Below are 17557 nucleotides of genomic sequence, written 5' to 3'. Positions count from 1 at the left end.
ACATTTCCCTATTTTTTGGGATGAGGGTTTGGGATTTTACGCCGTTATGCTGGCCATTTTTGCATACGGTGTCCGATTTCATTTATTTTTGGATTTTTGGGGTTTTTGAACCCAAAGGCCAAATGGGTTTTAATTTCAAAGTTTTCCGATTTTTGGGGTTTTTACCTCGTTTTGTGTGCCGCCTTGTTTTCTTGGCACAATGTGGGTCGTGGACCTTGATGATCCATTTGGATATCAGTTAGACCACTTTTGCACTTTTATGTTGCATTGGGATGCGTGTTGCATCTGTACTCTCAATGTTGTGTTCGGTTGAGTGATTTTACACCTGTTTTGGTTTCTTTTGGACCTTTGCTTTTGTTTCGTGAACGCTAGGATTCGTGTAGAATCCATACTCTCGGATTGAGGCCGGTTGAGTAAGTTCATGACTTTTGGTCTTGTTACATCATTGGGATTCATGTAGAATCCATACTCACGGATTGAGGCCGGTTGAGTGATTTTATGATGTACGATTTTATTGGCTTTGGGATTCATGTAGAATCCGTCCTTCCCGTGTTGCTTTCGGTTGGGTGTTTTTTTTGCATTGTGTTCTCATTCCTGTCCTTGTGTTATGATCTTCGGGATGGTGGTGCACCACACATGATTACGTACGCGTACATTTGTTGGGTGACTTGCGAGGCCTGATCTTCCGTGGATTTGCCGAAAGTTATGATCATTGGGGTTGGGATGGGAGTATGCATGCCCACGGGCACTTGTCATAGGATGAGCATGGGTAGGGTAGGGTAGCATATGGAGGGGGCTTCTACCTCGCAGCCTGGTGATCATTGTGCCCAGAGGGTTGGCGAAGGAAGCTTTAATTAAGTGAAAATTAAATATAATGTGTGACTGGTAATAAAACTTAAGATAATAAAAAGGTCTGGGGTGCAAGAGCCTTTCCGTTGAGAGATGTTGAATTTGCGCAAGTCCTAGCTTGGGCTTTTTGATGCCAAGCGACTCTCCATGATGTTAGTCCCTACATAGTAGCCTATTGAGTGTCTGACCAGGACCTGTACTCCTTGCATTGTCTTAGGTTCTTGGTTGCAACCATCATACTGTCTGGCGTGAGTGTTAGCCATGGATGTTGTGTTTTATGCGTGTTTGTGGTTGGATCATTATCTCCATCAGCACGGCGAGTGTGGACCTACAGGTGCCACGTGGTTGGGAGGCGTAGCTACCTTCACCACTGCTAGGGATCAGCGTACAGAGACGATCTTTTGTCCTAGTGCGACCGTTGCTGGATGTCTTCACTTGGTACTTCGGGTTTCGGAGTATGCTTTCTTGTGATTTATGCTTTCATTAGGATGCTTGTATATCATGTTTAGATGATGTTATTTTATTTGGTGCATTCCCTTATTATGATGTTTAGCATATGATTAGATGCTGTGAATTATTGTATTAAGCATATCTGTTGCTTATTGTTGTTTAGCATGTGATAGGTGATGTTATCTACTGTAGGATTATCTTATGCTTTACTACTAGCATGTTAGATTTCCTTATGCTTATATTGTTGCATGTTTTAGTAGTGACATCCCTATTACGAAAGTACCGACGATTTGGTTGATGGCTTGCGATGTTACGCGCGGGGGATGGCTAGGACCCACAATGGTCTTATGATGCTATTGACGGTTGGGAGGAACCGCGCATTTATTTGGTTGTTTAGTTCTGAAATGTATTTTGTTCATTGCAATGTTTATTTCAGTATGTGATTTGCTTTTATGTTTTAGATGGTTAGATGTTTCTCTTTCCTTGTTGTTAGTGCTCTCGAGTGTTCATTCCTCGATTTATGTGGATCCGGTACTCCCCGGTGTGGAGGTTTCCTTGTTTGTTTAGCTTTTTGTTTGTGTTTTGTGTCGCGCTGATTTGTTTCCTCGCGTGAGATTGTATTTTCCTTGTGCGAGACTGTTTCTTCCTCGCGCAAGACTATTTCTTCCTCGCGCGAGACTGTTTCTTCCTCGCGCGAAAGAATACACTTCCCACGTGAGAATGTAAATCTTCACGCGGCGCATAGGAATCCTCGGGCGAAGCTCAATAGTCCTCGCACGAAGTGCGCACTTTCTCGCGCGAAACTCGAGACCAGTTTTCTTTCTCGCGCAAGAAACAGGGGCTATCTAGGCTTGTCGGATGAAAGTTCGAAAGTTGGTTTTGGACACCCTTTTGGTTTTTACACCTTCCTGGTTCAAAACAGATTTCCTAGGGGTTTAAAATATACCGTTTAAGTATAAGTTGATGTATATTTAATTCCTTATACTTAAGATATATTTTAATATATGCGACAAATCGTTTGAGATAGGTTTCAGACCTCTCGGAGATAAGTTATGGATTTTAGGAGATTTCAGGGCTTCAAAAATCCAGACTTAGCCAATTTTCAGGGCTTCAGGATTTCAGGCTTAGCCAAATTTTGGGATTCTGCATATTACCCCAGCTTGGTGTTTTGTTGATGAGTGGTTGTTTCTTGTGCCCTCATCATGTGCGTTGTCGTTGTTGGCTTTGGTTGTGTGTGTCAGTTTGGTGGTGGTGTTTGGAGATTCGTTGGTTGCCAGGATGGTGGTGAAGTCTTCCATTGCGATCGTTGTGATCCCTGTATGATGTTGTCATGTGCATTCATACTTGTAAAAAAAAAATATATCTTTGCTTGATTTGAATCCTTGTTTCCAAGGTTCTCCGGGCGGGGCATTACATCTGGCATCAGAGCCCATGTTCAAACATTGGGATCTCTGTGTTATGTTGCCCTTGTAGTTGTTGCTGTGTTGGTTGAGTGCGAGTGTCTTGGTGAGAACTCGTGATCTTTGTTGCTTTGGTATCTACTCGTGATGGACTTGCTTGTCTAGTAGATGCAACTAGAGTAGTGTGTGGAGAAGGAAGTGAGTCTTCCTGGCTTTGTAGGTGGGATCGATGTGCCTTGGTTGGTTGGTTGCTTGTGTGACCCTTTTTGTATGGAACCACTGATTGGTGTCCATGTGTTGGCTTGTGTGCCTCTTTTGTTTCTCCTTGTGGAGTAGGTGCATTGTTTCCCTATTTTCTCCTGATTGTAAGTTGATGAATGAATCTTATTTGTGACTCTTTATTTTGTTGTTTAATGATGAAATGGTTCCTTTCATTGAAAATGAGTGTTTATTGTGAATCATTGCAAAGTTGTAGTTTTGCATTATATCTTTGGGTTAATGACTTAAGTCCCCAATCTGATTGTTTCTTAAGCTTATGTAAAACTGTATTAATTTGATGGATATTTAAATGTTGCATTGCATGGAAATTATTGCTTTTTGCATATGCATGAGATTACTGATGGTATACTGCTTGATGTGTGTGAGTGTGTTCTCTAACATTGCTAGGAGGATGTATTCCTTAGCATTGCGTGGTGATTTATCCCTCTTGTGTGACTGTACTCAGTCATCACCTGTAATGTGATTTGTTTGATGCCTTATTTTATTTGGCTGGAGGTACTTTCCTCATGTTGTTGGGCTAGCATTGGTTTTTAGTATTTTCCTCTCTTGGAGTAGTCATCAAATTTTATCTATCGCTCTCTTTGTGGCAGTTGTCACATTCGACTTATTGTTGAAATGAGCTCTTTTTGGTACTTACTGTTGGAATTGGCAATTCCCCTATTTGGGCTTTTGATTATGTTTCATGATGACTATTGTGGATGTGTTTTATTGCTGCCCAGTTGTGTGTTGTGACTCTATCATGTTCATCTCGAACCTCTGGTAGTACGTTCAAGGGATAATATCATGGAGAACATGCTAGTGTGTCTTTGTTAGATCTAAAGTTGTTATTGTATCTGAATGGTTTAAATGGTGATTAAACTTAATGTTATTTTTGAAAGAAATTGAAAGGTATGTACTTGTTCTATAGTGACTCTTGGACCCTTGCTTGAAAATCTTTCAGTTCATTATGCATTAGTGCTTATATTATGTTTTATTAATGAAATTATGAAAGAAGAGTAATGATGGTTTCAATGTGTGAATTACCTTTCTCTCCATGCCTTATGTTGTTTTGGGCATGTGTGCTCTTGTGTGGATTTGGACATTTTGTCCGTTGCTTGTCTTGGTGACCAAGGCTGTTGGTTTTATCTTTGTTGTTTTGATTTGAGTGGTGGCTCAAATCGTAGGTCTTGGTCTCTCTTAGCTCCATCTTGTTGTAGTCCTTGTTGATATCTTTTCGACGCTTTTCAAATGGATTCAATCTGAGTCCGGACGTGAAGGCTATGGCTTTTGGAGTTGTTGATAGATGTTCTGAGTGCCTTTTTGAGTAGAGGCCAATTCAATCATGACATATCATATTTATGGCCATTGGAGAAGTTTAACTCCTCATGTTATTCATAACGAAAGAGTTATCTCGTCTTCATAATCTACTAGGTACTTGTTGGAGTTCGTGCTTGGGTTTTTGTGTTTCCTATTGCACTAACCCACCCTTGTGAGGTGTAGTGTGGTTTGTGAGCATTCCTTGCTCAGGGTTGATGTTGCCTTGTCTTTTGGGAGTGACTCAGTTCTTTGATGAGTCTAGATTCTCCTTTCTGGATGTTGACCTTGGCACATCTTCGTATTCTTTCTCTCTTGAGAGAGTAGGCTAGTGTGGTTATGCCACTAGCTCAGTTAGTGTTCTCTTGTGAGTATGTTGATGGTTAGGGGAATTGTGAGTTCCCTAATGCATCTTGGGTTGATTTTGTGTAGAGGTTTAGAGTGACTCCCTCTCAGTCCTAATACTATGTAGTATCCTCCTCCCTAAGCGTATATCTTCATGTGGACTGTCTCAGTCAAGCTTTCTCTTAAATCATTGACTTGAGGCTGGAGATTGAGTTTAGTGGTAGTTTGGGTGCAGTTTTCCTAGCATGGTGCTAGAGGGACATGGTATCGTTGGACACATGTTACCATCTCGTGAGTTGGTATGCTGACATTACATGATTGTGTCCACGGACGAAAGTCTTTGAACCTTGTGAGAAGGTGATATCTTGTCTGGTTGGGTTGTGTTACCCTAGTTCCCAGTGTTAGTTGAGCTTTTGTGCCTTGGTGAGGGTCATGCTCCTACGCTTGGTGGTGAGTAGTCTTTTGGAGTGTGTCCTTTTGTTGGTAAACTTTCATCCTCTTTGTTCTAAGGGTGAGTTTACGTGGATTCCAGAATGATCATGTGTGACATGATAGTATTTTTAGGAATTTTGGGATGGTTATTCCCCATGGTTCCAACTCTTGTTGGAAGTGTGCCTTGTTTTGACCTTGTTTTTGGTCCTGTAGTTGGTGCATGTTGTAGTTGGGCACCTATTGACTAGGTAGAGTGGCTTGTTCCTTACCTTCTATTGTTGACTCTATGGCTAGATGGGTTCTTCCTAGCGCATAGAAGGTTTCTTGTTGGAGGACCTTGTGTCTGTGTGACACCCATTCTCTTGTGGTTAACCCATTTGGGGGTTAACGTGATGGTTTGAGAATGTGGAGTGATTTGGGTTTGACTTGTATAGAGTTGTTGAGTCATTCCTATTGCTCGTTTTTGATTTTGTTCTTGGTGTGTTTGGTTTCTATTCTTGGATTGCAGGCTTCCAGGAGTAAGCCTAGTCTTTGGGGGGGATGATGTAGTGCCTCTCCCATTTGACTTTTGTAAGTCGTCCTGATGGATGCAACCTCGCTGATCTTTTGTTGTGATGGATCATGATTGTGACCCTGAGTGGTCTACACCGTCGAGGTGTTTGGATTTATGTTTCTGTATCAGTTGCTTTGATTATGCTTTTGACTGATCTTTGAGATTATGATGTGATTTTTGGTTCACTAAGGTTTGTGCCAGTGATTACCAGGATCGATGTGGTATCATGAGGTTGTTCTATGATTACCCTGAGATGTGTGCAGAGGTTGCACTGTGTACTATTACCATGCTACACTGGACTGGGTTCCTGTAGCAATGGTTAATCATGTTTATGACTGTGTTTGCTTATGTGTTTTAAATGCCTTTTTAATGCAAAGTAATCAATCATTATTAAATGCTTAAGTAATTAGAATGGATTGTTCTTGTTGGATTATTTGGTTATTTGTTGCAGGCATTTACCTTGTTATATTTCTGATTAGAGAGATATTTGTTACTCATGTGATGTTTACATTTGAGAGGACCCGAGGGTCAAATGTTACTCTTTGATTCTAGTATCATAGATTTTAGACTACTATGCTGTTCAGTTAATCATATTGCATGATGATGCCATTTTGAGATGACAGTGTGTTTTACGATGTTATCTGGTTATCTGGTATTTGGACATACCTCTGATTTTGTTATGTGATGGATTTAATGCTATGGTTATTTACTTCATTCCTGCGTTGCTATGCCTTTTGCGAACGTGAGTGATGTAAATAGATTATTTTAATATAATTAAATAAATGGTTAAATTAGGTGATTTAATGCATTTATTGCTTCGGCTATGTTATTATATGCAATTGCACTTGATCGTGTTGTTTAGTGTGCAGGATTATATCCCTAGCAGTGGCACTTGGAGTTAGTGATTCAACTGATCATATTTTACCAATGTCGCCTTTGTATGGTCGACGTATCCTTAATTAAATGTTTAATTTAAACCTTTCGGTGATTATTAAATCCGAACTCATTTGCATTATGTGATTAGACCAGTAAGCGTGTCTGTGCATTTAGAGTTTCGCTTTGTCGCGAAAGTTGTTTAGGAGATTTATGTGTTTTTGGGTTTTCGGGCTTTTTAATTGATTTATTTTAATTTCTGGCAGCTTTGCCATAGATGAATTCCTATTTATAGGAATAGCCTGTTTTCGTTTGGGTCAATTCGGGATTTAACTAGGTTGGCTGGTTATTTTCCCTAATCGATTATTCACTCGAAAAGTGAATAAATATCCAAAAAGGAATTTAATTCCTCACTTCTCACTTTCAAACTGGAAAGTTGGAGAGTAAAACCCAAAATCCTCTTCATGAGGATTTACTGTTTTGTTTGTTGTGGGAGCTACGAGCGTGGTATCGTCGCGAGGTTGAGCTTGTTGGATCCAGCTCGGGGAAACCTTGGATTGCCGCGATTTTTAGCCACTTCTGCGAGCGTTTTATTTTTTGGTTCAGTTTTCCATTTTGCCCTTTTGGCTGTGAGGTAGGGCTTTCCTGTTTTATTGTTTCTGCTCCGTTTCAGCTTCTGTTTTTGGTAGCCGTTTGTTTGGAGGTTGAGAACTAGTGTTCCCCTCCGTTTCTGTATGTTAGTTCTACCTGGTTGGGCGGGTATGAACATTTCCCTATTTTTTGGGATGAGGGTTTGGGATTTTATGTCGTTATGCTGGCCATTTTTGCATACGGTGTCCGATTTCATTTATTTTTGGATTTTTGGGGTTTTTGAACCCAAAGGCCAAATGGGTTTTAATTTCAAAGTTTTTCATTTTTTGGGGTTTTTACCTCGTTTTGCGTGTCGCCCTATTTTCTTGGCACAATGTGGGTCGTGGACCTTGATGATCCATTTGGATATCAGTTAGACCACTTTTACACTTTTATGTTGCATTGGGATGCTTGTTGCATCCGTACTCTCGATGTTGTGTTCGGTTGAGTGATTTTACACCTGTTTTGGTTTCTTTTGGACCTTTGCTTTTGTTTCGTGAACGCTAGGATTCGTGTAGAATCCATACTCTCGGATTGAGGCCGGTTGAGTAAGTTCATGACTTTTGGTCTTGTTACATCATTGGGATTCGTGTAGAATCCATACTCACAAATTGAGGCTGGTTGAGTGATTTTATGATGTACGATTTTATTGGCTTTGGGATTTGTGTAGAATCTGTCCTTCCCGTGTTGCTTTCGGTTGGGTGTTTTCTTTGCATTGTGTTCTCATTCCTGTACTTGTGTTATGATCTTCGTGATGGTGGTGCACCACACATGAGTACATACGCGTACATTTGTTGGGTGACTTGCGAGGCCCGATCTTCCGTGGATTTGCCGGAAGTTATGATCATTGGGGTTGGGATGGGAGTATGCATGCCCATGGGCACTTGTCATAGGATGAGCATGGGTAGGGTAGGGTAGCATATGGAGGGGGCTTCTACCTCACAGCCTGGTGATCATTGTGCCCAGAGGGTTGGCGAAGGAAGCTTTAATTAAGTGAAAATTAAATATAATGTGTGACTGGTAATAAAACTTAAGATAATAAAAAGGTCTGGGGTGCAAGAGCCTTTCCGTTGAGGGATGTTGAATCTGCGCAAGTCCTAGCTTGGGCTTTTTGATGCCAAGCGACTCTCCATGATGTTAGTCCCTACATAGTAGCCTATTGAGTGTCTGACCAGGACCTGTACTCCTTGCATTGTCTTAGGTTCTTGGTTGCAACCATCATACTGTTTGGCGTGAGTGTTAGCCATGGATGTTGTGTTTTATGTGTGTTTGTGGTTGGATCATTATCTCCATCAGCACGACGGGTGTGGACCTATGGGTGCCACGTGGTTGGGAGGCGTAGCTACCTTCACCATTGCTAAGGATCGGTGTACAGAGACGATCTTTTGTCCTAGTGCGACCGTTGCTGGATGTCTTCACTTGGTACTTCGGGTTTCGGAGTATGCTTTCTTGTGATTTATGCTTTCATTAGGATGCTTGTATATCATGTTTAGATGATGTTATTTTATTTGGCGCATTCCCTTATTATGATGTTTAGCATATGATTAAATGCTGTGAATTATTGTATTAAGCATATCTGTTGCTTATTGTTGTTTAGCATGTGATAGGTGATGTTATCTATTGTAGGATTATCTTATGCTTTACTACTAGCATGTTAGATTTCCTTATGCTTATATTGTTGCATGTTTTAGTAGTGACGTCCCTATTACGACAGTACCGACGATTTGGTCGGTGGCTTGGGATGTTACAAGCGGGGGATGGCTAGGACCCACAATGGTCTTATGATGCTATTGACGGTTGGGAGGAACCGCGCATTTATTTGGTTGTTTAGTTCTGAAATGTATTTTGTTCATTGCAATGTTTATTTCAGTATGTGATTTGCTTTTATGTTTTAGATGGTTAGATGTTTCTCTTTCCTTGTCGTTAGTGCTCTCGAGTGTTCATTCCTCGATTTACGTGGATCTGGTACTCCCCGGTGTGGAGGTTTCCTGGTTTGTTTAGCTTTTTGTTTGTGTTTTGTGTCGCGCTGATTTGTTTCCTCGCGTGAGATTGTATTTTCCTTACACGAGACTGTTTCTTCCTCGCGCGAAAGAATACACTTCCCACACGAGAATGTAAATCTTTGCGTGGCGCATAGGAATCCTCGCGCGAAGCTCAGTAGTCCTCGCGCGAAGTGCGCAGTTTCTCGCGCGAAGCGGTGAAAGATCTCGCGCGAAACTCGAGACTAGTTTTCTTTCTCGCGCGAGAAACAAGGGCTATCTAGGCTTGTCAGATGAAAGTTTGGAAGTTAGTTTTGGACACCCTTTTGGTTTTTACACCTTCCTGGTTCAAAACAGATTTCCTAGGGGTTTAAAATATACCGTTTAAGTATAAGTTGATGTATATTTAATTCCTTATGCTTAAGATATATTTTAATATATGCGAAAAATCATTTGAGATAGGTTTCAGACCTCTCGGAGATAAGTTATGGATTCTAGGAGATTTTAGGGCTTCAGAAATCCAGACTTAGCCAATTTTCAGGGCTTCAGGATTTCAGGCTTAGCCAAATTTCGGGATTCTGCATATTACCCCAGCTTGGTGTTTTTTTGATGAGTGGTTGTTTCTTGTGCCCTCATCATGTGCATTGTCGTTGTTGGCTTTGGTTGTGTGTGTCAGTTTGGTGGTGGCATTTGGAGATTTGTTGGTTGCCAGGATGGTGGTGAAGTCTTCCGTTGCGATCGTTGTGATCCCTGTATGATGTTGTCATGTGCATTCATACTTGTAAATTTTTTTTTTATCTTGGCTTGATTTGAATCCTTGTTTCCAAGGATCTCCGGGTGGGGCATTACAATTGATATATGATTGAAAAGATCATTTGAGTGGAAAGACTGTTGAAGAAGACTGTGTGTTTCAATCATTGTTTTGTCACTGATGTCAAACCTACTACATGCTGGTAAGACAATTGCTTATATGTTTTAAGCACTATCACTTCGTTGATTGGTGAGGAGGATTTGATCAACAAGATGTAACAAAAGTATGTAGAGGAAAGGTTGAGTTATGATTATGTATTGAAGTGCAAGAATCAGTTAAGACAACAGTAACATAATGTATTAATGATCTACTCGAGGTTACAAAATGATTGGCTACACTTAGAAAGTTTAGAAGAATAAGGTTGAACAAAGTTCATTTGCTAAGCTTGACCAAGTTGATAGAAGGTGCCAAGCAAAGTTAGTGCAAGCCAAGCAAAAAGTCAGTTGGAGCCGAGTGAAAGCAATTTCTAGTGGATGCCGAGCAAGTTAGTAGATGCCGAGTGATTTTTAGTTGATGTTGAGCACCAGTAAAATCCAGTTGATGCCAAGTAACACAATATGTGTCGAGCATCAACAAATTGATAATGTCGAGTTGCTGCATTATGAAAAAGATCGGAGATTCACCAATTAAAAGCTGACAAGTTTGTTTTCTTGGAACTTGTGAATCAAGAAGAAGATAAGATTGATGAGCTAGAGGCATAAAATCTTATGTAAATAGTTTTTGAGGCAAATTCAAATAGATTCTAAGTGAAGTTTCTAGAGAAGACAAGATATGGGGTAGATACATTATATCCTACCTAATCCATCGAAAACCCTAATTTTGGTGATGGCTAATGAGCAAGAAAAACATTTTGATTTCCTATATGTAGGGTTGTCTGGTCATGAAGCAAAGAGGTTAGAGGGTTTTTCATGCGAAAATATAACAAGGAGAAGGAAGAGGGTTTGCTTCATCAAGTGACCCAAGAGAAGAAGTCTACAATGGCGAACTAAGCAAGAAGGCTTAAAGAGGATGAATGCTTGAAGGGTGAACAAGCTATCAGAGCTGCAAAGACTGGAAGCCAAGTAGAATTGAGGACTGAATAGTGATTTGTAATCTGCAAGTAAGGTTGTAAGTTGTATCAGATCAAAGCTCTACTGTTACTTTCTAACAATTGTATCAACATAGGGTAAATCCTTTGGAGAAAGGTTGACTTAACAGTCATTGGAAAATCCTTTAACAGGGTGGCATTCCAAGTGAATGGCCTAAAGTCCTCTAACAAGGCTCACTTTTAACACAGTGATTGAAATCCCTTAACCGAGTCATATTTAACAGTGTGAGTTGTAACCTTTAACAAGGTTGGCCTTTAACAGGACATCACTTCAGAAGAGTGAAAAAGCATTAGCATGTTACTGGTGGTTTTTCCCAAATTGGGTTTCCACGTTAAATCATTGTGTCAAATGTGTTGATGGAAATGTTGTGTTTTATGCTTTACATTTCTGCATGTTGATTTATCAGTAACCTATTAATTTTGGTTAACACACAATGAATGCATGCATGGTTAAGAATGTTTTATGGGTTCACTAAATTATGAAAAGTTTAATTTTTACATATGGACCTTGAATAACTGATTCACCCCCCCTTGCCTTCTAAGTTATTTTAAAAGAATTCCAACAATATTAACTCATTCAAATGTATAATTGTATGCTTTTGGATTCAATTGTGTTGTTGTTTTTCATCACAAGATGAATGATAGAGAACAAAAGAAATGAAACATACAATTTTATCATCTATGAAATGTGGAAATTTATTATCTGTCACTCAAAAATATTTCTATAATTATTATATTACACTAAATTTTAAAAACATCTAATCAACCTAATTAATCAACATATCTTAGAAGGGAATTGTCCATATAGATATCAAAAGGTTTGTGAGAAGATATTTAATTTAAACTTATTAATAAATTTAATAATTAATTATTAGTATATTTTAATTTCTAATTTTATTAATGAATTGAAATTGAAGATCTTCTCACAAGAATGTAGGTATTTATTTTTATTCTTTCAAAATTTATCGTTAAAATTGGGAGTAAAGATGCCAATACTCAAGATCCTAGTTAAATCTAGGTTTTTTTTTAAGAAGCGAATATATTTTTGTTATCCACAATGCTGTTTTGTGAACCCCAAGAAATCACGCTCCTCATCCTAACAAGACAAACGCTCCCAAATATCTCTGCCCGCCTTATCAACAATCCTGGTGGTATGTGATTGGCGGTGGATAGATTTTTATAGCCACAACGTACCCTAAAATACTTCCTAGTATCTTGAGTTGTTACTCGGACAAGCCCCGTTGCCCATTTTTTATGAGAAGTTCTGAGACACTCTGAAGAAGTAAGCTCAACACCATGGCAGCTTCAGCTTCCTTCTCAGTGGCAACTGCCCATGTTCATTTCAAGGCCATGCCGCCATCGATAGAGCTTCCATTGGCAAAAGCCCCATGTTTTCGTGCTCACATGCCCACTGTCTGCGCCATGGATGTTTCTCATTCCTCCTCTTTATCCAACACTTCTCATCTCATAACCGCTCTCACCAAGGAGAAGAAGAGGGTTTTTAAATTGTTTTCATCAATAATAACCCAGGAAGGAATGCCGCTTGCAGCGAATGAGGAAGAAGAGGAGCCACAATACTCAGAGGAACAAACATCGGAGACAGAATCGGCACAAGAGGCCTCTGCAGAATACACCGAACGGTCGGAACCTCTTGATGGCTCTAAACTCTACATCGGCAATCTGCCTTATAGTTGTGACAGCGCTGAGTTGGCTGGATTAGTCCAGGAGTATGCGAGTCCAGAGATTGTGGAGGTAATTTTCATTGCTTGCTTGCAGCAGGGTTTTTTTTCTTTTCTTTTTATCCCTCTTCTTTTGAAATAAAGCTGGGTTTCCTTATTTTAAGTAAAAATGAAAGTGCCTTCCAAACATTCGATTCTTTAGCTACTATTGAAAATCCATCAGGATGAAGATTGCTAATTAGAGTTTCTTATACAGTTAGTTATGTAGAAATAGAGGAGATAAGGTTGGACATCTTCTTCTAAATTATTCTGATGACTGTAAATTGGTACATTTAAATGTTGAATTAAAGTTGTTTTTAAGGTACCAACTAGTGAGCTTCCATTTGAGAAACTATATATATATATATATATATATATATATATATATATTCCCTTATGGACGCATTAAATATTACAAAAGTGTAAAATTTATCAATTGGGATTCAATGTGATGATGTACCAGCATTCCCGAATTACAGATGTATAGTTATATTAGAAGAAAAGAAAGGCAATTGGAATTTTGGATTGAAATTTCTTGATGGAGAAATTTGTTTCTTTGAATTTTTTGAATTGCAGATACTATTTCCACTTTTTTTTTGGTGAATTTGCTTGGCGGCAGAAGTGAAACCGTACAAATTATTTTTGCGTTTCTGCTCATAAATTGTTAGTGTGAGAAATTCAAATGTTTTGAAGGTTTATGAGTTAAAATTAATGGTCCAAAAAAAATTCCACATAAAGGACCATAAATCCATTTTCAACTTGTTCCGGAAGGTTGGAAACGTGTTACAGGGTTCATAAAATGGTTTAATATTCTGTAAATCCTCATCAATTTCTAGATAGGGACTGCAAATTCCCAGAAATGTTCTTCACAAATTTGGAAACATTTAGGGAATTCTCAAGTCGTATTCAGGGTTCCTTTTAAAGTTTTCTATACTGGAACTCAGCTTTGCAAGATGTTACTGAATTTTCAATACCGTTTCCAAAGGCTTCTGAATTGTTTTTGCTACTGTTTTGGGTTTCTTGAACTTCTTGGTCATCTTTTGTACTGCCACGTGCTTCTTTTTGAAAGAAATCTACCCCTGCATACTTCTCTAGCTGATCCAAAACTTCGGAAACTTGTATTTCAAAGTTTCCAGGTGCCTATATCCATTTCCTTGTGCCTCGCATATTAGAACCATTTGCCTCACTTCTCACTCTTCTTCAAGTCACGTTTGTTCCTTCCAAGAGATTCAGAGGTACAAAGTCATAAATAAACATTTGATGAGAATCATAATAACATTTGATGAGAGTCATAAATAATTTTCTCAGATTCGTATCGTTGAATTCATTTGTTGATATATTATAGTCTAATAGATCAATACTGAAAAAATGACTGACTAATCTATACGGCAAGAATTCTGATTTTCTTCAAGTCTTATTTGGATTTTGTACATTATCAATCATCAATTTTAGGAGGTCCTGGTCTTAAGATATATATGCATCAAATACATTTCAGGTCATTTTAGCGTATTATCAGGGAGATCTGATACTAATATGGGTGAGAGCTAATGACATATTGAGTTTTGGTGTTTTATACAAAGTTCCCCGTTTAGTTTGCATTGGCTTTATAATCCAAGATATCTGATACATTTCTGTCCACAGAGAATCCTGTGACTGTAAATACAATATGCATTTTAAATAAAAATATGAAAATTAGAGGTAATTACTAGAAAATATCAATAATCTTCCATGTCCTTGTTATAATCATTCAGCATCTGTGCTGAATTGGTAATTGTAATTGTAAAACTGCTTGCTTGATACTCTTAGATAGTTGTTTACTATTGGCACTATATGATAGCAAGGACCCAATCACGCACTATTGTTACCTAAGAAGTTTTCAATAATTTTTGAGCACTTGTTTAAAACAAATGAGATGGATTGGAGATTATTTTCTGGCAGCGTAGCTGCACCTTTTTGGGTTGATTTAAATCACTGCAGTTCTGTTACTGATTGTTTTTGACCTTTTTGCACCTCATTTTCATGGTATGGGTCAATTCAACAATTGGACCATTTGTTTGACAGATTCTAGTTTTAGGTCATAATGTAGTAGTAGACTGTATCAAATAAAATTCCAATTTCGAAGGAAGTGAGATTTTAATAATCCCATTTGCAGGTAATTTATGATCGGGACACTGGGAGAAGTCGAGGATTTGCTTTTGTTACAATGAGCAGTCCTGAGGATGCTATCTCAGTCATTGAGAATCTTAATGGGAGGGTAAGTGATCATTTTTTTAAATGTTAAAGCAGTTAGAGGACTATATTTATTGACTTGGAATACTGATTGAGATCTAATTTTTTTCACAAGAATAACTAATTGAACACTGAAATCAATCCAGGAACATGGTGGTCGTACTTTGAGGGTAAACGTTTCAGAAAAGCCAGGGACAAGAGAAAGACAACCTTACACGAGCTCCGCTGATCAGGAAAATAAGGTGTTTATAGGTAATCTTTCATGGAGTGTAAATGATGAAATACTGACGGAGGTGTTCAGTGAACATGGTAATGTGCTGGGTGCAAAAGTCCTGTATGATGAAACCGGAAGATCCCGAGGTTTTGGGTTCGTTTCTTTCTCGTCAAGTTCTGAAGTTGAAGCTGCTGTTGCTTCACTAAATGGACAGGTATAAATGATTCTATTCTTGCCCCTCAATAAAATTATCATATTTCAATTATAGTTGTAAATTATGAAAAAATAAAAAGTGGTTGACAGAAGACATGCTCTGCCTTAAGTGAGAAATATGAACAAAAGTAAAATAATTGCAGTTCACTGTACACTTGAACATCGAGCTTATTGAGTCTGATTTCTTGTTCATGTCTGGTCCAGGAATTGGAGGGGCGACCAATGCGAGTCGATCGAGCAATGGGGAGGCGCAGATAATTAAGTAATTCATGAGCTGACATAAACCGCTCTAAGGCATGATTTATACTCTCAGACAATATAGCAAATGTGCATATACAGCTAAGGAAATTGCCTTAAGTCGATGCCTGAGATCGTGATGCTCAAATTAAAACTTGCATATTTTAATCACTGTAATAGAATTTTGGATTTATTGCTTAACAACTCGACAACTTCTAGATAGAGCAAGTACCATATGTGGAGGTAGCATTGATCTGAATATATCTTAGTCATCTCATAGATAACTGAAAGAATATTATGATTGTTCTGGCAAAATAAAATTGTCCTAAATATGGCTGGTATTTTCAGATGTATTCTCCAGAATGCCATCTCTTGGGATCTAGTATTTACTTATCTTCAGGTGTAAAAGCAATTATATCTGCAATCAAAACTACCTTGAAATTCTCCACTGACACGTGTATTTTCATGAGGGACAATGCCTATAAAGGCTTGGTAATGTTATAAGTTGAAGGGTATGAGAGTATGCCTTGAAGATAACCAAAGTCCAATGGAAAGGATCGTGATTCCTTATCTTCATTTTCAATAAAGAGATGGAACATGCAGATACAGTTTGGGATGGGGAAATGTTATTTGAAATAGGATACATAATTATATGAATGATTTATGTACAATTGATTTATGTATAAATTTTCAATATTTTCTTTGGCAGATGTGGGTATGGGTAATGAATTACTAGCCTCGCATTTATATTGTCTGATGACTGCATTTTCCATTTTGAGAACATGCATTGTAATTTGTTGTTTTGAGAATGAGCTAGTTGCTGGGTACAGGATATTCGTACAATTGTGAAGGTTTGACAATTTGTTTTTGCTTTGGTAAATGTGTTGTCAAAATGGTAGTGGCAAAGATAAAATTAAATGACAATTGATAGTTCAGAATTTCAATGTTTTAGGATATGTTACACAATACATAGTAGATGCCCTTCAAAATGTCTAAATGAGAAAATAGAGAGTGAAGAGAGAAAATGATCTTTGAATTAGGCAAAATGATATGCTTTTAGGGGAGGGTATTAGGGTTATTAAATGAAAGAGTTAAAAAAAAATGTCCCTTTTTTTCAAAATTCTTTGACACTAAGAACTTTTTTATACCTGCAGGGACACACCTGTGCCACCTAGTAACCCCCAGGCTAACCTGTACCTGGGCGACTGGTTTGGGTGCAGTGGGTTGTAGACTTACGGTAAAACATAGAATGCAATCCAAGAATAATTCATTTCGATATCCAACTTAGACGAGGAGGATATCTCTGTATTTTGCATTGAGAATAAGTTAATTCCCATAACAGTCAATGAAACTGTGACATGGAAATGCTATAACTTGCAGCATGTACTCCAAAGCTCTTTGCGTCTAGGATTTTCTCAAATTTCTGACCATGCCTTGGATACTCTAATTACGTAATACTACATTTGCTTATATTAACTTAGAGCTCATAAGAAGGCTTCCTAATAATTTTCAGTAGAAATTTCCAACCTCAGGAGCCACTTATAAATGTTACTATTAGGATAGGAAATTGTCAGCTGCATTTAGGTTTTTAAGAGCGTTCATAGGAAATAATTTATTATTTTCATCATATCCAAAAAATTAGATGGGATGCAGCTATCTGGATCATATAAACTTGATGATTCAATTGATTGAAAAAGTTGTATAATTGATTCTGAATGATGCAAACAATGCCAGTGTTTTTGGTAGGGAGATTTTAGACTTTGGGAGGGAGATTTTCTCATGCAAACATAGCCATAGATAAGATAAGACAAGATAAGATGAATTTATTATTGTCCAACAGAAGACCAACAAGGATCTAGCGGACTGAAAACATAGCCATAACCCAATCTGTATTTTACTTTATACGATGTATTAGTGTACGTAGAAACGGGCTTTTTATTTGTGGAAAACAATTTTCTATATCTC

General features: G+C 38.3%; 1 protein-coding gene across 1 annotated transcript; it reads left to right on the top strand.

The window, feature by feature from the left end:
- Window positions 1-12206: 12206 nt before the first annotated feature.
- On the top strand, window positions 12207-16300 carry LOC149574719 (28 kDa ribonucleoprotein, chloroplastic-like). Its single transcript, XM_089814537.1, has 4 exons — window positions 12207-12733; window positions 14852-14953; window positions 15075-15356; window positions 15560-16300. Exons 1-4 carry the CDS (start codon window positions 12278-12280, stop codon window positions 15611-15613), a joined length of 894 nt encoding a protein of 297 aa, XP_089670663.1. The 5' UTR covers window positions 12207-12277; the 3' UTR covers window positions 15614-16300.
- Window positions 16301-17557: the final 1257 nt, after the last annotated feature.

The sequence above is a fragment of the Cupressus sempervirens genome, chromosome 2, assembly GCF_028749045.1.
Source record: "Cupressus sempervirens isolate cs-2001-9-10 chromosome 2, ASM2874904v1, whole genome shotgun sequence".
Classification (NCBI taxonomy): domain Eukaryota; kingdom Viridiplantae; phylum Streptophyta; class Pinopsida; order Cupressales; family Cupressaceae; genus Cupressus; species Cupressus sempervirens.
Note: the sequence above shows the minus strand (reverse complement) of the source record. Positions and strands in the feature narration are given on the sequence as shown.

Coding starts and splice junctions, on each gene's coding strand:
- LOC149574719 (XM_089814537.1), top strand. CDS start 12,278: ATGGCAGCTTCAGCTTCCTTCTCAGTGGCAACTGCCCATGTTCATTTC. Junction 12,734..14,851: donor CGAGTCCAGAGATTGTGGAG/GTAATTTTCATT, acceptor TCCCATTTGCAG/GTAATTTATGATCGGGACAC. Junction 14,954..15,074: donor TTGAGAATCTTAATGGGAGG/GTAAGTGATCAT, acceptor AAATCAATCCAG/GAACATGGTGGTCGTACTTT.